Source organism: Silurus aristotelis (genome assembly GCF_946808225.1).
Source record: "Silurus aristotelis genome assembly, chromosome: 20".
Taxonomy (NCBI): domain Eukaryota; kingdom Metazoa; phylum Chordata; class Actinopteri; order Siluriformes; family Siluridae; genus Silurus; species Silurus aristotelis.
In genome coordinates, this window is record NC_139593.1 from 19488434 (window position 1) to 19514523 (window position 26090).

At 40.2% G+C, this 26090-nt stretch overlaps 1 protein-coding gene across 3 annotated transcripts in view; it reads left to right on the plus strand.

Moving 5' to 3' along the window:
- Nucleotides 1–2456: 2456 nt before the first annotated feature.
- gpc5a (glypican 5a) overlaps nucleotides 2457–26090 on the plus strand; it is a 99470-nt gene continuing 75836 nt past the window's right edge. For 2 of the 3 annotated variants that reach the window (XM_083522331.1, XM_083522332.1), the window contains exons 1-6: nucleotides 2831–2929; nucleotides 4001–4230; nucleotides 6541–6702; nucleotides 20928–21622; nucleotides 21806–21927; nucleotides 23045–23170. In XM_083522331.1, coding sequence (XP_083378457.1) covers nucleotides 4083–4230; nucleotides 6541–6702; nucleotides 20928–21622; nucleotides 21806–21927; nucleotides 23045–23170 — 1253 coding nt within the window. In that variant the 5' untranslated portion in view covers nucleotides 2831–2929; nucleotides 4001–4082. Of the gene's footprint in view, nucleotides 3875–4000; nucleotides 4231–6540; nucleotides 6703–20927; nucleotides 21623–21805; nucleotides 21928–23044; nucleotides 23171–26090 lie in introns of all 3 variants that reach the window. The other variant, XM_083522333.1, reaches the window with a different exon arrangement.

The window sequence follows — 26090 nt, forward strand, 5'->3', positions numbered from 1 at the left end:
AAAGATGTTTACCAAATGTATGGTTTTAATTTATTTATTTTTTTCTTATTTTGGCATGGATTTCTCCTCCCCACAGGTCGAACATGCTTTTTTTAATTATTTTTTTTATTAAAAGCACTAATATTTTCAGGGCCACCGGTAGTGTGCCTTGATTTCAATAGAAATCCAGTTTCCTCCTTTGATATAATGACTCTTAATACTGTAAAGGCTCAAATATGGCCACGTTCCAAATTGAGTTTTAACCTTGACTTTACAAATCAGGGACTTTTAATTGGCTGTGTTTCAAAAGCACACCTAACAAATTGTCTAGGTTTTTCATTCTTTTTTTTTTTTCCCCCTCGTGAATGTTTTCATGCAAAAAGGTTTATTCCTTATAAATGAAAAAGCCGCAATGATTATTGAAAGAAAGTATTTCCCCTTTTACATTAAAAGCTCCAGCTGCCGATCATCTAATTCAGTCCATCTATTTCTTACATGCAGTTAGAATGGAGGGATTAAAACCTGCCTTATTAATCCGCTGTGTTCCAAGTCAGCTTTTATCCTAAAGTGCCTTCATGAAGACACGTTTACCTGCTATACCATAGTCTTTAATTTCATTTTCATCCTTCCTTTTTCATTTCCCCTTTTTTTAATTTTTTTTTTTTATACATCGTTTTCTCCTTTAAAAAAAGGATTTTCTTTACCCACTTTTTCCTTTTTATTTCCACTCTTTTGTCCACTAGTTTCTTTGTTCAGTTCCTTCTTGCTTATCTGCCATTTCTTTAATGTTTTCTTTTTCATGCTGTTCTGCCCTTTAGCTTTTTCTTTCTATCTTTCCCTTCATGTCCTGTCTACTTTTTTTTTTTGGTCAAAATCTGGATCTCTTAAGGGAATCTGAAGTCAGATTTTTATATAGAACTTCTTTTTTTTTCTGCCTGCTTTACACCTTATCCTTCAGTTCTGGGTGGTGTGTCCATGAATGATTCTAAAATGTTTTATATAATTCCACGTTTTTCTGTTAATTGTATATATCAAGTTTTATTCTTTTATTTTGAGTGGCTTATGTAGATGTGCAAAAAAAAATAAAAATAAACGTCATGATTCCTTGTTTGTCCTGAAGGTGGCGCTAATCGGAGTCCGTCCCCCCCCCCCCCCCGTCCCCCCTATTTGCCTTATTTGAAGAAGCTCTTCTTTCTTGGTGTGTACAGGAAACATGCGTTTTGGTGACATGAAATTCAAGCAAAATTAACCAATTTATATCCCATGAGTTCCTGTTTACTGAAAGATGTCAAAACCAACATGGCCGCTCATCTCTTTAAATTGGTTACTCAATTCAGACTCGACTGCCTCTGGTGTTGGGGTCCTTTATGACTCTTTGATGGTTTAAACTTGATGCTAGCAAATGAGTATATACATTATACCGACAAATGTTTTGCCACTCGTCACTTTTTCAGCCATTTGTGGTTCTTCACCCAACTGTTACCACAAAGTAAAAGGAAGACAATTGTTTTGGACGTCGTTGGATGCTGTAGCATGAAATTGTTTCTTCCCTTTAGACACAAACCTGTGAACACAAAGCCAGCTTCATGAAGATACGCTTTCCTGCGATAGCGTTCCAACCCTTGGGGATGAATGGGAACGGCAACCCAGGTTCACCTTAAAAGTGGTGGCTATTATAGGAGTTAATAGGGAATTGGATCATAAGGACATACGAATATTATGCTCGGGTCTCCACAAATTTCTGTCCATATAGTGTAGTTTGAATGAATTTGTTAATTAGAATTGTAATACTTGTACATATTCCAGGTCTCTGAGGAGATAAATCAGGCTATGAGAGGAGTTCATTGATTTAATCATTGTAAAAAATGTAGGCCAAGAATTAGTAGAAAAATCAACACTAATTTGAAATAATTGTGAAACTCGCCAAACACCATTTCCTTTTGCCTTCTTTTCTTCCCTTCCTTCCCTTTTCCCCCTCTATTACTTATACATACTTTTCTTTACTTCCTTAATTCTTTCCCTGATTCCATTCAGTTTGTCCTGTTCTTCCTTTTTTTTGTCCCCTTTTCTGTCTTTTCTTATTCCAAGATTCTTTCCTTTGTACTATCCTCCTTGCTTCGTTGCCTTCACCTTTCTTTTTTCTTTCTTCCTTTCTGTTCATTTCTTTTCTCATCTTCCCACCTTTCTTGTTTCCTGCTCCCTTCTTTCTCCATATTTCCTTCCTTTCTCTGCCTCTTTCCCCTTTTTTCCACTTCTTCCTTGCATTCTCCCTTCATTGCTTTCCTTACCTTTTGTCTTCACTTCATTCTTTCCCCTACATTTTCTCTTCCTTTCTTTTTGTTCCTTCCTTGCATCCAACTCTTTTTTTTTTATTTTGTCCAAAAAAATTGTCTTTTCCATTTCTCTTTTTGTTCTCTTTCCTTATTTCTTTTGACCCTCCTCTACCTTGTGTTTCTCTCTCGTGTCCAACAGGCGCCGCTGTGGATTCTGGGAAGTTGGGGATTTGACGGCGGCCTTTTTAAATTCACGCTTGATTTGAGAAGAAGCTGATTATGGCTCATTACTGCTCTGTGGATTACAGAGTGCTGCTCTTTTCTTCATCGTCAGTGACGGATGAAAACATTGCTGCAAGAAAGAGCAGCTTTTTCAAGATGATGAGTGTGTGTGTGTGTGTGTGTGTGTGTGTGTTGGATCATGTTCATGTGGCCCTGAGTTACACTATCCTGTGTGTGTTTGGACCTGAGTGTGGACTGTTTGTGTGTGTGTGTGTGTGTGTGTGTGTGTGTAATGTCAGTGTGAGGAGGAGGAGGAGGAGCTGGAAGAGGCGGAGAAGATGCCAGGGCACCGCCTGTGTTGCTTTGACAGCTCTAGTTGAACAGTGTGTGTGTGTTTATGTGTGTGTACTGGTTGTTACTGCACCGTGGGAGAGACTTATTGCATGTCATCTAAGGTACAGTCCTGATTTTCTGACCTTCTAAACTTTCTAAACCACTTGATGAACTTTCGTTCGAGACTCCAGGCCGCTTTGCTGACATTTTAAGAAACTTATAGGATTAAATTAAAGTCTTGAGGGATTGTCGTTGTATTTAAGCAGTTGGGATTAAAGCAGCATATTTCTGGGATTTTTAGAGAAGGTCTAGAATAAAGTTTTAGTGCACAACAGGTTATTTAACCAGAATCTTCCACAAAACATTGAGTCTTTCTGACCTGTAATAAACATTTTCTTTAATTCTTTTTTTTTCATTTATTTATTAGGAGTTGACGGTTGTTTAAATCTAAAGATTTGTATATGACTTGTAGCAAAACTTTAACATTTATTGTTCTGATGGTTGAATAGTTTTAATACATTATTCTGGACATTATTTAAAGATTCTGGAGCTTTTTCACGATTTACTGAACCGTTCTGAAACTGTGTTTGCGATTGCAGTTAGTTATTTCAAGAGTTTTAAGGCCTGTATCCTGAGGTAAAATTCGGATCCATTAAGCTCAAAAGCACAAATTTACGAGGTTAAATGAATCATTTTTGACATATATTTGAACATTATAAAGATTTAATCAACAGTTAGTTTCAAAGATTTTCCAATGGAATGAGCTTCAAGGGTCAATAAATCGCTTGGAGTTTATTTGTACAATTGTTTAGGGAACCCTTTTCCTAATGTTTAATATTTAGGCTAATTCTCCGAAGTTTAATAGGCGCAGAGAGTCATGAAGCTTTACAGAATCGATTCGAATTGAATGAATCAGTTTGATGAAACACATAGTTCAATAATCCGCATTAAGATTTCGAAACTTCTAAAATCGAACTTTGTTTTTGCCAAACAGCTACAGCAAGATTCAAGCATTCTTTAAGTGACTCCATAAAAGTTCAAAAGTGATTTTAAGGTGTGCTCCTCAGGTAAATCCTGTTATTGTTCATCAGTATAATGTGGTTTATCAAAGATGTTGTGTTCAGAAAGCTGAATCATGGTGAAACTTATGCCTGTGCTTTAATGTGGCTTTTTCCCCCTCTGATCCCGTGCAGTATTTGGAGGATCGAGTGGATCAAGGTTCTCTACACACCTGGAGTATCTCCGAACATCGCTGCTGAAGTCGTCGTAGCTGAAATGGAGAGCCGGTGGTGGTTGGTGTGTTTGTGTCTCGCTGCTGTGGCTGACGAAACCCGACAAAACTCGATGAGCTGCGATAGAGTGCACAAACTTCTGCAGCTGCAGCAGATCGACACAACTGGTCTACTAAACACACCCGGGACAGGTATAGGACAGCATTACAACACACACACAATCTAGAAAAGATAATGGACAAGCATACACACACACACACACACACACACACACACACACACACACACACACACACACCTGGGACAGGTAAGAGACTGCATTACTATATATACACACATACATTCCCGGGACAGCTATGAGACACAGTAAACTGTAGAAGATTCCCATTGAGACACACCAATAGTTTGTTGGACAATCAGAATTTCCTCCACTTGTCCTCTATATTTCCCTCTGTTCTTTCACTGAGGTTCCACTTTGATGTGTGTGTGTTGCAAGTATCCTTAGAGCCTGCACTCGAGAGGCCCTGGAGATTTGATCAGTAAATTCTTTCAACTATCTAAAGTTTTCCTGTCTAAGCCACTTTATCGTTCCATCACCACAGGATGAGATAAGCAGAGCTTCATGTCCGTGATTGTCACTGTTTAGTTTCCGTCCGACAACAAGCACAACACGTACACACTCGAGTGTATTTGGGAACACCGGTTGTTGCGGTGCGATAAAAACTAGCCAGGTGAAAAAAAAACTTACTAAGTTGTGACATCATTCTCGAATATTAGGTTTGATGAGGATGGAAAGGATTGAAATTCAAGATTCTTCGCAGCGGGCGATTTTAGATTGTTCGCGATTCGACCCCGGTTGACCTCCATTCACAGCAGAGGTGAATTTTAGATATTCCCAGGATGAGGATTCTGATGGATCCAGGATTTCACAACAATCGTGCTTTCTGTATTCCTGGGCATAATGTTTGCATTTTGAGTACCGGGGCGTGTAGAATCTTGCGCCGAAAAGTGACGCGTCGCAGCTTAGTGAAAATAAATCCGTCTGAATTTGAAACATTAAGGCGGAGGTTGAGCAGAAGGGGGAAAAAAAAACCTCGCCTAAGGCTTATCGTCTCAGATGATCTGAATGAGCAGGAGACGAGCAGGAGATGAGCAGGAGATGACAATCGTGAAAACGATTTAATTCGAAAACCGCAAGTGTTTTGATTTAGAAAAAAACACGAACTCTGCGCTTTCTGATTCAGCGATGGAAAAGCTCTCGTTAAATGTTAGATGGATTTTTTTTTCTTTACACTCGCGTGCGCCGGGTTCGTGTTCGAACTCGCAGCTGCACAGCTGACCTGCATGCGGTCGAGTGTGTGCCGGTATCAAGTGTGTGAGTGTGTTGTGGATGAAAAGTTGTTGCCAGCCTCGATGATATCATTCACAGAGATAAGCAGGAACAAGATGTTCTTCTGACAGTCTGATTTCAAATTGTACACGTAGAGAAAAGACCAAAAGAACCTATGAAGAACCTACGTAGAACATCTCAATGCTAGATGAAACGATTGTGTTAGTGCTCTTTCGAAAATGGAACAATTCCTAATGATATCTGCTCAATAGTTGTCAGACGCTGGTCCTACTTCACTACTGGACAGCGTAGATGGGGCTAAACCCTTGCAGAATAGCATCAATGTTTTTTTCAAAATCAAGATTTTGCCACGTTCACTAAAAAGTTCTTCAAGTGTTCTTTTGAAGGTTCTTTTGAAGGTTCTTTCTGTTTCGTATCTTTGTTGCCAGTATAGTGTCACCTTTCAATTTTTGGGACTTTAGCTGCAATTCAATCAAATCTAGAAAAGCCTGGACCCTACTTGTATTCTAGAGCTAGGAATAACCCCAGGGCTCATCTTTTTGGTCTACTCATGATACACAACTTGGATCCCAGAGCTCTTGACCGTATTTGACTCCATCTCCATCTTTGGACTATACACTTGACTCTTTAAGCACATATTTTGAGTTTAATTTGACTTAAGATCTAGAAACTTAAAACTACATCTGTACTCAGTTTGGGTACTAGACTTCGGTTCTAAGGCTTGGGGGCTACAGACTCCAATTAAACTCCAGGACAACAGACTTTGGACATGTTCTCCGTTCAGATTCAGACTCTGGGATGTGAATGTATGCACGAATCACAGAAGGTGCCTGACACGCTTCAAAAAGAGGACTTCCAGGACACATTCCAACAGCGGCAGGAATGCTGGAGGCGCTGTATTGCTGTTCAAGTGGACTATTTTGTAGGTGACAGTGTATAAACATAAAGAAATTTCCTGTAAACGGAGCTAATCTAGAAACGTTTTAATACCACCTCGTACATACACGCCCCCCAGCCAGACAAATCATTATACACACTCAAGACTATTGAAAGAATCACCTTGAGGAAAAAGTCATAAAGTAAAAATATTCTGGTTGATGATCAGTTTGTTTAAAAAAAATAAATAAATTTCCTTTTTCGGTTCTGCCAGAATCAGATCTTCAGGTGTGTCTCAGCCGCGGCGCGACCTGCTGCACAAGGAAGGTGGAGGAGGAGTACCAGACAGCAGTGCATCAGGACTTCCAGAACCTTTTGCAGACCTTTAGTTCCAACCTAAAGTTCCTCATCACGCAAAGTATCGCTGCCTTACAAGGTGAGTGAGTTTACACCACGTCAGAGCTCGCCTAAGGCTGGGTGTGAGTTTGCCCTGTGATTTTGGTCGACTAGAAGAGCTTGGTTTGGTCGGATGGGGTTCCTTGTAGACACCAAAAATGTATACATTTTGTTTTTTTCGTTTGTACTGTTCCACCTTTAGGTTTTTGTTTGTCCGTCTTTGCTTTAGAGTCAGCGTGATGTTAGTCCCCACTGATGTGTGTGTATTACAGGGCCCAGTGGTGGTAATTTAAGGCACTTAAGTTGAATTCTGGGAGGCTAATGGTTCATGATGAGATGTTTCTGCGACTGTAAACTGTAAACACACACACACACAAACTTGCACATTCCTTTTAACCTCAAATCAAATGTCCTGTTAGAAAAAAAAATATACAAACCTGTAATTTTACCACCCAAAGACCAAACTCTATCCATTTCTTTCTCTCTGTCTTTTTTTTTTTTTTTTTACTTTGTCTTTCTTCCTATTAACATCAAAACAAGTTTTTTTGCTCCCTCGGCCACGTTATCAGACTCATCTCAGTATCGCTGTCTCTGCATGTCTCTCTACATATTTCTCTTTTTTCAGTCTATATCTCTTTTGGTATGTCTCGCTGTCTGTATTTTCTCCGTCCCTTTCTGGATGTCCGTATGTTTTTTTAACCTCTCTCTCTTTCGGGATCTGTCTCAACATGTACGTTTTCGTCAGTTATGGTATAGCATTTAGATCAAAAAGACAACCCAAGGATATCACCTGAAAGCATACACACCTCCAAACACCAAGTTCTGTCACTTCACGGTCGGGGTCCAGGCTTTAAAAGTGGCTTACGTGGACATCTATATTGCTTTGCTCAATAGAGCTTTAGCAATGTGCGAAAGGTGCTAGTAAGATCAGGGTTCCTACGCATTTTTAAAAAAGTATGGAATTTGATTTCCAGCTCTTGATTTTTTTTTTATTTAAATAAAAACAAAGTCCACGTCTATACTGATCTGGATACATAAAAAAAAAAACGGTCAAAATCATTTCCCAAAAGTCGCTGATCCACGCAGAAACGTCTGAAAATGCTCACGTCCCTGTATTGCGCGTAACACGCGTCATTTCCGCCCGGCGTTTATTTACTTTCCAGCCATCACGTCATGACTAAAAATGCGACATTGTTTTCTAAAGCTTTAAATTTGTTTCCGAATTAATCCACTTTGAAAAGCATTTTTGTTCCCTGAACATTTTCGTTGATCGGCGCTAGACTGGACCTGCACAGCTGTGGTTGGTTGTTACGTTGTGTGGCAGCAGTTGCCATGACAGTACAGCGTCCCGTGTCGTGCGACTAAACACATGAGAAAACACAGAGATTCTGATTCTTGACATACATCAGATATTGTAACGTAACGCATGTTATAGTCAAATCATGTTTTCAGATGTTGAATATCTTAACAGTCTTTAGGGAATTCTTCATATCTGAGTCTGGAAAAGTATAGAATTTTAAAATGAAAATTCTATAGAAACCCTGTAATGGTGGGTAGCAATTTATTTAAATGAGCTAGCTATATTCGCTTTCCATTGGCTTGTTAAATTTAACCAGGAAATGCTACAATGTTTACAGGGATGTGGTGATTGAAATAAGGTTAACAATATTTGAACAGTACTGGATAATGGTAACTTTGGTCATACGAGATTTTTTTGTGACTTTTTCAGTTCACATTCTGTGAAAACAAAGAAACAGCTGCATGCTAGCTAGCCTAATTAACCCTAATCTCTTCATTTAGCTTTATCCATGTTGCCACATTAACACGCAAACCCCTCAAATGGGTTAGGGTTAGGGTTAGGGTTTTATTCTCGAGAGACTTTCTTCAAGAAGATGCACACAGGTGGACTATGTTCTATGTACGAGATGCAACCTGAAGGAGATTGGAGACTGTAAGATGTTGGCAGGGGACAGTGTAAGCTAGACAGCATCGGATGGTGGTCTGTAGGATGGTTTTGGAGGTGAAGAAGAAGAGGAGGGGCGTGAGGACTAAAAGAAGAATAAGCTGGTGGAAACTGAAGGAGGAAGAGTGTAGTGTGAGGTTCAGGGAAGAGGTCAGACAGGGGCTCAGTGGTGGTGAAGAGGTGCTGGATGATTGGGCAACCACTGCAGAAGTAATGAGGGAGACAGCTAGAAAGGTACTTGGTGTGACATCTGGAAATAGAAAGACAAAGAGACGTGGTGGTGGAATGAGGAAGTTAGGAGGAGCAGGAGATCATAAGGAGAAAGAGGTTGGAGAAACAGAATTGGGATCAACAGAGTGATGAGAAAAGTAGGCAGGAGTACAAGGAGATGCGGCAGCAGGTGAAGAGGGATGTGGCGAAAGCCAAGGAAAAGGCATATGAGGAGCTGTAGGAGAAGTTGGACACCAAGGAAGGAGAAAAGGATTTATACCGATTGGCCAGGCAGAGGAACCGAGCTGGAAAGGATGTGCTGCAAGTTAAAGCAATAAAGGATGGAGATGGAAATATGTTGACTAGTGAGCAGAGTGTGCTGAGAAGATGGAGGAAATATTTTAAACAGCTGATGAATGTTTGCAGATGATATTGTTATTTGTGGTGAGAGCAGAGAGCAGGTTGAGAAGAGTCTGGAGAGGTGGCGGTACGCGCTGGAGAGAAGGGGAATGAAAGTCAGTAGGAGTAAGACAGAGTATGTGTGTGAATGAGAGGGAGGGCAGTGGAGGGGTGCGGTTACAGGGAGAAGAGGTGGAGAAGGTGGAGGAGTTCAGGTACCTGGGGTCAACAGTGCAAAGTAATGGAGAGTGTTTTAGGGAAGTGAAGAAAAGAGTGCAGGCAGGGTGGAGTGGGTGAAGAAGAGTGATAGCAAGAGTGATTTGTGATAGAAAGGTATCTGCAAGAATGAAAGGGAAAGTTTATAGGACTGTGGTGAGACCTGCGATGTTGTATGGTTTAGAGACACTGGTATTGAGTAAAATACAGGAGGTGGAGCTGGAGGTAGCAGAGCTGAAGATGTTGAGGTTTTTGTTGGGAGTGACGACGATGGACAGGATTAGATACGAGTTTATTAGAGGGACAGCGCATGTAGGACGTTTTGTTTGACGTTGGTTAGAAAGAGGCAGATGTACATTACAGGGGGGTATGGAGACGGATGATCCGCTGTGGCGACCCCTAATGGGAGCAGCCCAAAAGAAGAAGACGACTTCCTTCAAGAAAGAAAATGCCAACAAAGACAATCCTGAGTGTTGGCTACAAGACAAGTCTTTTTGTTTTTATTTCAGTCACGATGACTGTTCGGTGGTCCATGTCTGCCCAAACAATCATCTTATTCTGATGCGCTAACTGGAAAGACACTTGATTTGGAACAGAGCCATTCAGACATAAAGGATTTGAGGAAAAAGTAGCTGATACACAGCAGGTGAGACAAAACGATCGTTTTGGTTTCCATGGCGGGAAGACTGAATGAGAAAGAAAAGGTGAAGAAAAGAAAGGGAAGGCCTACAGTACACACACACACACACACACACACACACACACACACACACACACACACACACACTTAAAGCCAAAGCCGTGCCCTTTCATTCAGTAGTGTGCTTTATTACTGAGGCATTTATATGGTCCTCAGTAAAGGCATTGCTGAAAGACTAGAACACCCGGTTTGCTGGACATTTTTGCTGGACGGTTTGCTGGACATGCTAAAATACTAATTAACTACATTACTAACTATTAACCTAGCTAGTAACTTACTAACTTAGCTAGCTAATGCTAAGATTTGAGCTTTTACCATATGTATAGCTTTAAAATCTCAATTTCTAAACGAATTTCTTAATTAGTAAAGTTTTAGCATTTTATTGCATAATTTCCTAGTGTTATTTTATGCGAATGTTTTATACGGACCAGTTATCAAAAAGAATCGGGCCTCTTTTTCCGCCATTAGCTCTCTAAGCGTCAAGATCGTTTCTGTTTAACTTGTTAACAATTTGGTATGCTTAAGTATGGAATGCGTCACACCATGAAGTTATGGGAAAGAGTAGTGGAAGCCAGGCTGAGAGAAAAGGTGACCATCTGTGAGCAACAGTATGGTTTTATGCCGAAGAAGAGCACCACAGACACATTATTTGCTTTGAGAATGTTGATGGAGAAGTATAGAGAAGGTCAGAAGGAGTTGCATTGTGTATTTGTGGATTTAGAGAAAGCGTAAGACAGGGTGCCGAGAGAGGAGTTGTGGTATTGTATGAGGAAGTCAGGTGTGTCAGAGAAGTATGTGAGGGTGGTGCAGGACATGTATGAGGACAGTGTGACAGCAGTGAAGTGTACAGTAGGAACAACAGACTGGTTTATGGTGGAGGTTGGACTGCGGCAAGGATCCTTGCTGAGCCCTTTCCTGTTTGCAGTGGTGATGGACAGGTTGACAGACGATATTTTGGAGACAAGGCAAGGGAGGCGAGATTGAGATGGTTTGGACATGTGCAGAGAAGGGACATGGATACCCATGTCTGAGGGATGGAGCTACCAGGAAGGAGGAAAAGAGGAAGACCAAGGAGGAAGTTTATGGATATGGTGTAGAAAGACATGCAGGTAGTTGTTGTGAAAGAGGTTTGCTTTGCTTGGTACCACAGACATTCAGCCTCCTGAACTATCATTAGAATATATTGTTTATCAAATTTACAACCGATTTTTCTTGGTATATTATATCGAATTAGCTTTGTAGCACCATTAGCACAAGCACTGAGGTCTCAAATATTTATTTGATGCTAATGAATTTGATGCTATGCAGATCTCAGGCTTCTCTTGACCCTATTAGCTTTCAAAAGTAATAATGTTTTACATTGACCAATGTTTAGGGATTCAAGAATGTCTTTCTTGTCAAATATGATTCATTATATTCAATTTCTGTCAAGGAAAATTTTATTTATATAATATTTGTCTATTTGTTTTGAAATTGCCCAACTCATAAGGATAACATAAGGCTAATTCAGGAAGGATAAAAGTTGATTATGCAGCACTGTCAGCATTGTTAATACACTTATTGTGGATGTTTCCTGTATTAGCCTCTGTTTTCTGGAAATGTCTCAGTCTATTTAGAAATTTGTACTTCTGTGGTGCATCTTTTGGAGCTTTTTTGATGCTATAGATGAACCTTTAGCCACAGTTTTTCTTAAGTTTTTCTTCTTCTCTCATCTCTGAGGTAAATGTTGACTTTTATTTGATTGTTGTTTTGTTCCTGTTGTGGTTACCCGGTCATAATACCGCAAAACCCTTTTGTCATTGCAGTGATGGACAGAAATGAAGTAAATGTAATTCACTACTGTTCTTGAAGTATTTCCATTTAAGGACTTTTGCTTTACTTTTTTACTTACCTACATTTTGCGAAATCCTTTTTTATTTATGAGGATAACAATTTAACTGGTCAAACACGCAGCAATCCACCAATCAGGGTCCACCAACTTCAACATCAAGAAGAACATTTAGAGAGGAATAAATGATAGAAGAAACTACTGACTCGAACTCGCCACAACACCCATTGCCCGAATTAACACGTTTTTTTAAATATTTGAAATCATTGTAATTGAAATCAATCAGTGTTTGACTTAATAATATCATTCTATTTATAGTAATATTTTACTTTACTTTACGTACAAAGTTTGTGTACTTCGTCCAGTGCTGTGTCCTTGTGTCAGCAACTAAAATTTATGCTAAATCTGATTTTTAGACGATTATGAGCAAAAATTTAGTATTGTCTATGCCTATTTGGCCATGTCTAAGCATACATAGCTAACACTGCTAATCACACAATGCTTATATTCCTAATCCTCTTTAACCACAAGCATAAAATGTGACGTCTGGTGCGCCGTTTCCTTCGGGGTGTTTATAGTGTCCATTTCCATAGCCTGTGGACAAGGATATTGAGCAGGGTGCTGACAGGATTAAAGACGATCCTCTTGAATGCGTAATGTTGATAAATAGCGCATTACATGCATGACTGATGCTCTAATGTGCCTCTCTGCCTGCTGTCAGTTCGGTTTTGATTAAGTCTCACTGGCAGCATCTGGCTCTTATTTATGCGTGTATGCTTTTGTCTCCCATTTTAGACTCATTATTTTTAGTGGCAGGACACGGAAAAGCCATGTGGGTGGCTGTGTGTGAGCGAGAGACAAAGACACACGTCCCATTCCCAAGAGAATTTCTTTTAAATGGGAATTCCCCACAGCAATCTGTATTTATGAATCTGCATTTAAAGCCTATGGAGGCCAATGAAGCTAACAAGTATGGCTTCCAGTTTGACATTGTTACACACTCACCTCATATGGTTTTATGGACCTGTTCACTGTCTCAAATAGGCTCATGTGGCTTCTCAGATTGTGCGGCACATCGTAAAAATGGACTGAAAAATGTTGCATAGCTGCATCTTGAAGACAATTCTCTTCGGGCCTGAACTCAGCAGATTAGGACTCTAGACTCTAGCAACCTTGCGACTCTATTTACAGGGTTTCCACAGGATCTTAAAAAGGCAAAAATTTTTTTATAAAAATTGCATTAAAAAGTTTTCAATTTGCTTTTCTTGGTCTTGAACAATTTTAAACAGGTCTTAATTTTCCGATGTCCATGTAACGCTGCTTCTAAAACTCATTGAAATGCTCCCGCAGCACTTTCGTTTTTTTGTTTTTTTGTTTCCGTGGTGGTGTATTTTTTTAGTCCATATATAATTCGCTGTATTACGACTACAAAACGAGACCAACACGCAACAGCCAATCAGCTTTCTGTTGTTGGAGCGAATCTCTTCTGGATTATACCATATTTTTCAGCTATGTGGAAGTGCAAGTTTAGCAAGTTTAGTGCTCAGTTAAGACCAGTTGCCAACAAAGTATTTGTGTGTTTTTGATGTTGTGATAAAGGTTTTAAATTTCATTCTTAATGGTCTTAAAAAATCTTAATCTCGAGTTTGTGAAACCTGCAAAAACTCTGTATTCAATCTCTACTGTTCACAATTATGGGCCTACGGACTGTAACAACTCCAAAGCTAGAATCAGTGACCTTGACTTCAGAATCTTAGGACTCTAGATCTAGGAAAGCAGAACTTGCCCAAAGTAATCTACAATTATATTGTTTATACTGAGTAGGGTTGAGAGCATTTCTCAGCAATTCTAGCTTGATGATGCTGGAATTTAAACTCACAACCTTCCAATTAGAAGACCAATATTTTAACCAATCAGCTACTGGCCTATGGACCCTACATACACTCTAGAGCTAGGAGTGATGTTTTCAACACAGACTCAAGAGCTAGGAATAATGATCTTGACAATCTAGAGCAAAGAGTTATGTTCTATGTACATGGCACAGACTCTACAGTAAGAAACATTGTACTCAGCACAGAATCTGGAATGACCAACTATACTTAACATGGGCTCTAGAGCTAGGACCTACGATCTTGACACAGATTTGAGAGCCTAGGAACTACAATCTCACCAGAGAATCTAGAGCTTGGGTACTACATTTGCATTTATGGTATTTTCCTGATGCCTTATCCAGAGAAACTTCCAATGATCTCATTACTTATTTACTCATTATTCTACAATAGAATCTTTACTTTTTTGACAGGGAATCTAGAGCCTAGGAACTCTCTTCTCAAGAAAGAATCTAGAGCCTAGAAACTATGTTTCCAACACAAAATCGCAAGCCTAGGAACTACATTTTTATCCAAGAATCTTGAGTTTACTGACAAGAGCAATTTAAAATGATCTTAATACTCCATATTAGTAATATCTACTTCTTTGACTGAGAATCTAGAGCCTGGGAACTACAATCTTGATACAAAATGTTGAGCCTTGGAATTACGTTCTCAAAATAGAATCCAAAGACTAGGAGCTATGTCTTCAACACATAAACTAGAACACAAAACCTAGAGCCTAGAATCTACTATCTTGACAAAATATAGAGCCTAGGAACTACATTCTCAACACAGAATCTGGAGACTTGGATCTACGTTTTTGGAACAAAATCTTGTGCCTAGGTATTATGTTCCTAACCATGAACGTCATTCCAGAAAACATGACTCTAGATGTAGGAACAATATATTTAACACCGAATCTAGTGCTAATAACTATACACTCGACATATTATCTAGAACTCACTAGCATATTTAACTTCTCATGTCAGAGCCTAATTAACACATCATTGTGTGTTGCTGTGGTTTCATCCTGCAAGAGTTCCGACTTTCATACTTGTTCTCACACACACACACACACACACACACACACACACACACACACACACACACACACACGAAAGCACAGTTAGTAACCTCGGTCAGGAGCTCCACTTCTCCTCACGCAAAATAACAGGGTTCAAAAACAGAGCATTCTTTCAGCATGAGAACTGGAAAGACACAAAAAAAGAGAGAGGAACACAGAAAGGAGGACAGAGATGGAAAGGTTTGTCTTTTCAGTGACCATTTACTCTGTCTCTCTTTACGTATCCATTCTGTGTATAGGAGATTATAATAGCTGTCTGTAACACCAGCCTGACTCCTGAATCCACCCACACTCATTTTCCCACTCTTACCGACTTCATACAAACAGTCCCCCCTCCTGTAATTTCACACTCACAAACGTACACTAAATCCAGTAATTAACTACATATTTCTGAAGCATGAACTGTACACAAAGACAAACCATTGTGGATTAGGTTTGGCTTAACAAGTCACCCTAGTGCTGTTTAGCATAACATGGCTGATTAGCATAATGAGTCTGGGGTGACGTGGCTGTGTGTGTGTGTGTGTATGTGTATATATATTTAGGTATATGTAAGGAAAATAAGTATTTGAACACCCTGCTATTTTGCAAGTTCTCCCACTTAGAAATCATGGAGGGGTCTGAAATTGTCATCGTAGGTGCATGTCCACTGTGAGAGACATAATCTAAAAAAAAATCCAGAAATCACAATGTATGATTTTTTAACTATATATTTGTATGATACAGCTGCAAATAAGCATTTGAACACCTGAGAAAGTCAATGTTAATATTTGGTACAGTAGCCTTTGTTTGCAATTACAGAGGTCAAATGTTTCCTATAGTTTTTCACCAGGTTTGCACACACTGCAGGAGGGATTTTGGCCCACTCCTCCACACAGATCTTCTCTAGATCAGTCAGGATTCTGGCCTGTCGCTGAGAAACACGGAGTTTGAGCTCCCTCCAAAGATTCTCTATTGGGTTTAGGTCTGGAGACTGGCTAGGCCACGCCAGAACCTTGAAATGCTTCTTAAAGAGCCACTCCTTGGTTATCCTGGCTGTGTGCTTTGGGTCATTGTCATTTTGGAAGACCCAGCCTCGACCCTATTCAATGCTCTAACTGAGGGAAGATGATTGTTCCCCAAAATCTCGCAATACATGGCCCCGGTCATTCTCTCCTTAATACAGTGCAGTCGCCCTGTCCCATGTGCAGAAAAACACCCCCAAAGCATGATGCTACCACCCCCATGCTTCACAGTAGGGATGGTGTTCTTGGGATGGTACTCATCATTCTTCTTCCTCCAAACACGTTTAGTGGAATTATGACCCAAAAGTTCCATTTTGGTCTCATCTGACCACATGACTTTCTCCCATGGCTCCTCTGGTTCATCCAAACGGTCATTGGCAAACTTAAAACGTGCCTGGACATGTGCTGGTTTAAGCAGGGGAGCCTTCCGTGCCATGCATGATTTCAAACCATGACGTCTTAGTGTATTACCAACAGAAACCTTGGAAACGGTGGTCCCAGCTCTTTTTAGGTCATTGACCAGCTCCTCCCGTGTAGTTCTGGGCTGATTTCTCACCTTCCTTAGGATCATTGAGACCCCACGAGGTGAGATCTTGCATGGAGCCCCAGTCCGAGGGAGATTGACAGTCATGTTAAGCTTCTTCCATTTTCTAATGATTGCTCCAACAGTGGACCTTTTTTCACCAAGCTGCTTGGCAATTTCCCCGTAGCCCTTTCCAGCCTTGTGGAGGTGTACAATTTTGTCTCTAGTGTCTTTGGACAGCTCTTTGGTCTTGGCCATGTTAGTAGTTGGATTCTTACTGATTGTATGGGGTGGACAGGTGTCTTTATGCAGCTAATGACCTCAAACAGGTGCATCTAATTTAGGATAATAAATGTAGTGGAGGTGGACATTTTAAAGACAGACCAACAGGTCTTTGAGGGTCAGAATTCTAGCTGATAGACAGGTGTTCAAATACTTATTTGCAGCTGTATCATACAAATAAATAGTTTTAAAATCATATATTGTGATTTCTGGATTTTTTTTTAGATTGTCTCTCACAGTGGACATGCACCTACGATGACAATTTCAGACCCCTCCATGATTTCTAAGTGGGAGAACTTGCAAAATAGCAGGGTGTTCAAATACTTATTTTCCTCACTGTATATAAAGGGGTGTTGTGGTTCGGTACATACCTCAGTTTTTCAGGTCACGGTTCGGTACAATTTCGTTATGGTCAAATAAAATGTACAAAAATCAAATACAATAAAAGAAAATTCATTCATGTAAAATCAATTCAATTGGCACAAATGAAACTGATTTAATAAAATTAAATAAATGGAAAAATTTTATTTGTTTACATTTGTTAGATCCTATTTGTAAAAAGAATTTGTTCTTTGCGCATGCTCGAAACAAAATAGTTCTGCTTTTATACTCCTGGCATTGTTTTGTATGTTTTCAAGTTCAATAATAATAAAAATAAAATAAAAAACAGTGAAACTGCGAGCACGTGGGAGGCGGAGACTAAACAAATTTGAGGTCCGCCTCTTAATACGTTCCTGATCGAACTCTGAAAGTTCTGTACATATATATTATATTACAAGTAGATTTTTTATTAAATTTTCTAGATAAAAAGCTGCTGAATTCTGATTGGTCGGTGCATTTGCCAATTAGGTGCTTGGTTTAAGAATTACTCATCTGGAGACTTGTCTAGATGTTTTTCTTGTATGGAAGGAGTCTCCAGTGTCAGTGCTTTTTTTCTAACAGTCAGAGGTGAAACTCTTCCCATTTGTATCAAAAAGAAAGAAAAATCTTGTCTTTGTTAAGCTGCTGCTGAAGACGACATGCTGGCGAGCATAATGAACACCATGCTTCGTTTGTTCCATCATTGTGTGTGTGGGGACAAAAAGTGAAAACTTGTATCATCACAGAAGACGACTGCTAATGACTCGACGTGCTATTGTTCCTCCTTCGTTCTCCCAGCGCCCGAGCGGCTGTGTTTCATTAACACCAGGCAGCGCTGGAACAAAAGCGCGCTCGGCGTAATTGAATCGGGCGAGCGAGACATTAAGTGATTAACTCTTAACGGATTTTCTCGCCTCTCAGCGGAGAGGCTCCTCTGTCTCCTAATTAACTCGCACTCTTTAACTAACTGGATCGCGTAGCCAAGGAAATGGAGGAGGCGCACTACTGAAGAGACTGATGTCTAATCCTGTTGGTTGGTTTCTTTGTTTAGCTCAGATTCCTCGTAACCTGGTTTAATACGGCGGTGTTCGCCGGTCTGATGCCACAACATGGTTCTTATAGGGTCCTTGGAAGAGATACCAGTTCTTGGTGCTATAAAAGTTGTATAATTCGATGCCTTTCTAAAACAAAAAAGTTTCGAGAGTAATTGTGCTAACTGGTGCTATTCCGGCCATACTTCAATGAGCAAAGGTGAAATTCTGCGCGAAACCGCCTCGAGAGTGAAGAACATCACCGGAAGACGACGGGAGATCACGAAGAACTTCAACGACTTAAAACTTAAAAATGTCGAAACTATTCAGGTGCGTGATGATCGACGGAAAACGATCCACATAATCTCACTTTTGCCAGATTTGGCTACATGCGGACTTTACCCTCTTCCTGAAGATAAAAGATCCAGCCCAAAGGTCGACGATTTGACAGCGGTGCGGAGATCCGGTGCGAAAACGCAGAAGGTGCTCGACACACTTGGGAAAAGAAGTCTTGTCCCATATTGTTGTGCAAGGAGGCTGTTTCGAAGGTGATAGCTTGTAAACGGAAATAAATAAAGTACTTTCTTGTAAACGGAGTGCATCTCGAAACTTTTGATATCACCTCGTATGAAGAACGTGCATGGCCACTATTGGAGAAACGTCCCAAGCCATATGATCAAAGGCTCCAGATTTAATCTGGAAAAGCACAAGTTTGCAAACCTTTACTTGGACCCCATAAATATTCCAAGCTACTCCTATATTTCAGGAAATGCATCAAATTATTATTTTTTATTATTCAATAAAGAAATCCCAGAAGTCCATGAGCATTTGAAGAACTCTAGAAACTTTTTCTAGAAACACTATTTTTTCAAATACAACATATAGACAGGAGTATTCTGACTTTTCCCAGCTATTTGTGGTTCTTCACCAAACTGCTGGAGGCACTTTATATGGATTTTTGGTTTGGATGAAAGATCTTCTGCTATAGATTTCTAAACTCAATGAATCTCTACAAATCTCCCCAAAAAATCTAGTGGAACATCTGCCCAGATGAGTGAAGGATATTATTATAGCAAATGGAGTGTCAGTGTGGAATATGGAACTCACATATGAATCTCAAAATCCTGCTCTACATTGTGGCACAAATCCTGTTTTTCTTTTTCCCCTTCATCACAAATCATGTGTTTCCTCTTGGTTTTATCTCTGTTTTCTCCTTCCATGTGAAGTTGAAAACCGGCTAAACCATGTGACTGATTTGCATGACCCTGTTTAACACAAAGAGTTTCCTCACACAGACGATGATCTGCGCTGCAAACAAACGGATAGAGGGATGGACAGGGTTTAAAAAGAGGTGTAACTTAAAAACTTTGACAAGAGAAAGAATGAAAGAAGTTTGTGGTTTGGGTCTTCAAAGAAAGGTTCAAGTAAAAGATGAAAAAGGAGTGATGTGTAATTGAAGATGGAACGAAGGGAAAAATGAAAGAGGGCAGGATAAACTGTAAAATTATAAAAGAAAGAAATGAAACAGGTGTGAGTGGAAGAGAATCTGATCTCTGTGTGTTTGGGGAACCTCATCTGTGTCCATCGCAACAGTCAAGATATTTTGGAAGGTGAAACTTAAGACTTCAGTGAGTCACAGCGTAGACAAAAAGACAGACATGTAGGTAAACAAGTCAGTTGAAGGAGAAGCTTTCAGGTAGGTTTGTAGGTTTCAGGATGGTTGTAGGAGGAGCTTTTAGGTCTTAGGATGACATGAGGAGAAAATTGTAGGTCTCAGGATGGCTGAACGAGGAGCTTGTAGGGCTCAGGATGGTTGGAGGAGGAACTTGTAGGTTTCAGAATGGTTGTAGGAAGAACTAGTAGGTCTCAGGATGGCTGAAGGAGGAGCTTCTAGGTCTCAGAATGGTTGTAGGAAGAACGTGTAGGTCTCAGGATGGTTGTAGAAAGAACTTGTAGGTCTCAGGGTGGTTGTAGGACAACCTTGTAGGTTTTAGGATGGCTGAAGGAAAGACTTGTAGGAGTCAGGCTAGCTGAAGGAGGAGCTCATAGGTTTTCTGTATGCCAGTAGGAGGAGTTTGTAGGTCTCAGGATGGCTGAACGAGGAGCTTGTAGGGCTCAGGATGGTTGTAGGAAGAACTTGTAGGTCTCAGGATGGTTGTAGGAAGAACTTGTAGGTCTCAGGATGGTTGTAGGAGGAACTTGTTGGTCTCAGGATGGCTGAAGAAGAAACTTGTAGGAGTCAGGCCAGCTGAAGGAGGAGCCTATAGGTCTTTTGTATGTGAGGAAGGAGGAGTTTGTAGGTCTCAGGATGGCTGAACGAGGAGCTTGTAGGGCTCAGGATGGTTGGAGGAGGAACTTGTTGGTCTTGGAATGGAAAGAGGAGACGATTTTAGGTCTTGGGATGGTTGTGGGAGGAGCTTGTAGGTCTCAGAATGGTTGTAGGAGAACTTGTAGGTCTCAGGATGGTTGTAGGAGGAACTTGTAGGTTTTAGGGTGGCTGAAGGAAAAGCTTAAAGGTCTTTTGTATGCCAGAAGGAGGAGTTTGTAGGTCTCACGAAGGTTGTGGGAGTAGCTTGTAGGTCTCCAGTTGGTTGTAGGAGGAGCTTGTAGGTTTTAGAATGGTTGGAGGAGGAGCTTGCTAATCTAAACTGCCAATTAAAGGTCTGTATATAAATGCCACCGTGTTTTGCAGCTATTAGCAAGTGACCCTTCAGTTTCCTATGTTAATCATTTTTTATAATTATTGTTGTATCATCAATATTCATTCAGTTTGTCTCTTTCTGTGTCTCTCCAGAAACACTAGACTCTGTGGCGCGTGAAGTACAGAGCCACACCTCTGCCCTCTTGAGAGTTTTATATGGCGAACTCGGCTCGCGTGCTTCCTCTCCGTTGGCCGAACTCATTACCGATGTTGGTCTTTTTCTGCTGGGGGCGGAGCTTAACCTAGAAGAAGCAACACAACGTTTTTTTCAAGCACTTTTCCCATTGGTCTATGACCAGCTTGAGAAGCGAGACATGGCACCTTTGGATCCTGTCTACCAAGAGTGTGTACGTTCAGTTGGGCGTCGCGCAGCGGCCTACGGTAACGCCCCGATACGCCTCGCTGCGCTGGTGTCGCGTGCTTCGGAGACGGAGCGCACGTTTCTGCAGTCGATGCACCTCGCGGCTGAGGTCATCAACACCACAGACCACGCTCAGCCAAGCCGCGAGTGCCGACGAGCCTTAATGCGCATGCGTTACTGCCCGCTGTGCCAGGCCCTGACGGACAGTAAGCCGTGTATGGGTTACTGCCTGAACGTGCTGCGTGGCTGCCTCGCCAGTCTTGCTGAGCTCGATGCCCACTGGCAGGAATTTGTGCGCTCGCTGGAGGCGCTCTCAGCACGCATGCAAGACGGGGACGAGCTCGAGCACGTCATTGCATCGATCCCGCCACTCATCACCGATGCTGTAGGGCACATGACCAAGAACGCTGCCAAACTCAAATCACAGGTCAGGAAAGCACCATGAGGGGTTCCAACGGCTAATCACACACTTTCATGACATTACTTTTTTGTTGTTTGTTCACATAGGGACTTGTGACCATTATCTAATAATTCTCTAACCACTATATATTGTCTTTGTGTGTGTTTGTGTGTGTGTGTGTGTGTGTGTGTGTGTGTGTTGGTGGTGTAGGTCCGTAGTCTGTGTGGAGAACCTGTACACTTTGGTCACATCCAACAGAGACCCGTAAGCGACACGCTACATCTCGAAACCCCAGAGAAAACCCCAGAAGACACCCTGAGTCACAAAAGAAGGTACATCTTAGACCTTTGTTCTTTTTGTTTTACTTTTAATTAAATATTTAATACTTTAAAAAAAGTAGGAAACACAACTTTTTTTGTTGTGCGTGTGGAACTTTGGGTTCGGAATCATTTTGCATTCAATTGTGTTTTTGTGCCACCTGCTGGACAAACCGATCAACTGCATCTTAAACACATTAACGCCAAAGTATGATCGATTTTATTCTTAAATCTTTTCGTGGGAAAAAAGGTATTAAAACAAATTTTTCCCCCAACCGTATCTGATTCTTCACCACAAAATCGCAAGCATGCAATTGTACAGGGTTTAAAGTGTAAGGAAGATATCCTGCTATAAAACTTTTGAACACCTTTGGGATTAATGTGAACACTGATTGCACCCCAGGCCTCCTCACCTGTCATACATCAGTACCTGACTTCACTAACACAATGTGTCTCAGGGTCTCTGAATGCTCCCACATCCAAAAACATCTTAAACAATGGTGTCAAATTTTGTCCATATAGTGTATCTGGCTTGGTAAGAAGATTTTTTTTATTCACTTAAATAGCGTGTGTATAGGTGACAGAGTTAGCATTGCACGACTTTATAATGAGTAGATGTCAATATTATTATTATTCAAACAAACTAACAAACAAAAAAACGAGGTGACCAAGAAAGTCACAGCTTTACATGCTGTAAAACACAACAGGCTATATTTTCTTTCAAACCTTTAAATCCTTTAAATGAATATGTTTATTTAATATAAATATTTTTCAAATATTTTGCATTATTTTAATCAGACATTGTGTCCAGCAGGAGATTGAATTTTCTTGGTATTTATCCAATTACTCTTAATAGTGTTGACATTAATATTAATATAATACACATCATGGTTCCTTAATATATAAAGCTAAAACACATCAAGATAATTTAATAAAATTTAAAATTGAATCATAACAAGAAAATACATTGTCAAAAACCTTGACGGTGCTTAATATATCGAATTTGTTGCAGTTCCTATCGTGTACACCAGGTGGTAGCAGATTAACACATAGACATAAAAAAGATGACCTAAACATGAAAGAGGCTCTAACAGGGATTAAAACGTGTGTGTGTTTGTGTATGTGTGTGCAGGGAATTCCTGACATCTCTACGTCACTATCGGGCATTTTACGGCGGTCTGGCCGACCAGATGTGTGTTCGAGAGCTGGCGTCAACTGACGGACTCGCCTGCTGGAACGGAAATGACGTGGTCAAGAGGTGCAACACTAACACACTACGTACACACAGAGTGTAACAATGGGCCACCAGAGCGAGAACTTTCCCTGGGTAGTGTGTGGGAGAAAAATAGAGCATTAAAAAGGTGCTGTTTCCATGGTAATCACAACAGTCAGGTAAAACGTGACATCATCGATGATGTCGAGACGGAATCCACGGGCCCTGTTGATCCACGTGTGTGCAAAAGTCTTCATGACTATGTTTGTACGCTGACGCTATTCACGTGTATGATTGGTTTTCTCTTTGACGCCGCCTCCATTCCTGTCTTGTGTACATGAAGCTCCGCCTCCTGGGAATTTAGCCACAAGTTATTTGATTTGAATTCGATAGCAAGTTGGCAAAATGTCCCAGGTCTCATTTACTTATGACAGAAATGTCCGCTTAAACATCAGTCTCCCTGCAGGGGTTCAGTAAATTTGATGTTTGATTTGTGAGTCTCTCTCTCACACACACACACACACACACACACACACACACACACACACACACACACACACACACACACATCACATCACATCACAAAGACCGAAGAAGAAAAATGACTTTTGGAAAAAGGCATTATTCCCTTGTCCCTCTCACTTCCTCATGTCCTCATTTCATCATCCCATTATTCTCGTTCCGTCTTCCATTTTTTTTGTCTCCCCCCCTTCATTTCCTTTTGAGTCCTTCTCCCCTTTCTTCCTCATGCGCTCCTCTCCGGTCATGTGCGTGTTCCCTTCTTCTCCTTTCTCTCTTATCTCCCAAGCCCTTCCTCCCTTGTTTCATTACCTCGCTCGTTATTCATCTCCTCGTCCCGACGCTTCCGTGTCCTCTTGCCCTTCTGACGCTTCTTCCAGCTCTAATATCTACTGTACAACTGTTGATACGAAGCCTTGTGATTTTTAGATCCGTTTTAGGATTTTAATGGCCACTTCACTGTCCCTTGTCACACCTAAAAGCTGCGAATTACGCTTAGCCTCCGTGTGCTGCTCTTTTTTAACATCTAGCGCTCCATAATTGACCTCTAAAAACCGTTAGTGGAGGAAATATGTCCTCGCACATTTAGAGCCGTGTGGAGATTTAAAAAATGTTGAGGTTCGCCGTCCCGGGAGTGTTCTTCTCATCTTCATAATGATCCAAAATCCTGTCAGGTTACCTCAGTTTAGCTAGATAGTGGATCTTTACAGTGATTGTTATGGATAATACTTTAAAATATATCGATTTTACTCTAAAATCCTTTCAGAAACGCTGTGGAATGACCACAGTTTAGGATTTTTTTTTGTAATCGATATGGATAATCCTTTAAAACATAAATATAAGTTAAAAATCCTGTCACGTTATCTCGGCTTTTCTAGCTAGCTCCTTTAATCAGTGATTTTTATGATCAATACTTCAAATCCTCTCAGGTTACCTCAGGTCAGCTAACTAGCCAAAAACAAACAAACAAAAAAAACAGTAAATTACAGACATTTTTAGATTTGGACTTGAACGTGTAATAAAATCAAGTCAATGTAGTTCAGATTGTGACTTTAACATTGAGGAAGTGTGCGACGACTTTAAAATGTATCCGCTAGTCAGTTAGCATAATTACTATTATCTACTATTAAAACTGGCAAAACTTTATTCACTGTATGTACAAATGTAGTGAGTCACCTGACTTTTCCAGCCGTATGTGATTCTTAACCAAACTGTTACCATTCAATTGTACAGGAAGTCTTCGGATGTGCCAGCATGACATTTCCAGCTTCATGAAGATAAAGTTTAAATGGGTTCGAGTGACTCTCGAGCGACCTGCTATAGAGCTATAGACCCTCTCGAACACCTTTTGGGATGACTGTGGACGCTGACTGCACCTCAGACCTCCTCACCTTCTCACCTACATCAACAGTACACGACTTAAATTCGAGTGAATGGATGAATCTCCACAGAAATCTAGTGGACCATTTTCCCAGAACAGTGGAGGTTATTATAACAGCAAATCGGGACTTAATGTGAAATAGGATGTTAAAAAGAAGCACATAGCGATCAAATGTTCCGGTGTCATATATTGTATAACTGAATATAAAAAATCGATGTAAATCAGGACGCTTTATGTTACCCAGTAGCCAGCTGTCTAGCATTACCAGGTATGCAAATTAAACCATTATTTATATTTTTAAAAAATGTAGAAATACTTATTATAAAATTAGTTCTGGTTCTCCGTTAGGAACATCTGGAATGAGCACAGGAGTATCCAGTCGTAGCTAAGTTAATAGTGTCTTTGCTATTCGGCTAGTTTAGCTAATCCTGAAAACGTGGACCTGTCCAACAAAAGCTAATCGTCGAGCACAATGATTACACTCTTCACGAGAATCGCACATTCAACCGACATTGACAACTTCGCTGGTGAATTTTACACACTATACCAATATCTTTGTAGCGATTCAGAGGCGAAACTAGCATACGGCTGAAATCTTTAAAAAGGTAAAAAGATGGAGAATAGAATTTGAAACGGGATGAAGAACCGTGAGAAACAACTAAGAGCTGAATAAATACAGAAGATTGCCATTGATCTGTAACCTTCATTTCTCAGTAAACTAAGATATATATATATCTTAGTTTATATATATATGATATATATATATATAATATATATATATATATATATGATCTCAGAATCATAATTATCTTTATTGCTAAGCATCATAGTTTACGGTGATATAAAGAAATTTGAAGAAAAAAAAATGAATGAAAACTATAAAAACTAGCAGAATAAAATAAAGTAATATATAGACTTAAAGACATTATTCAATTTGTGCTGAGTATATATAATATAATGTATATATATTTGTGTCTGTGGTGTGTGAGTTTCATGCACAGGTGTGTATATATATATATATATATATATATATATATATATATATATATATATATATATATATAT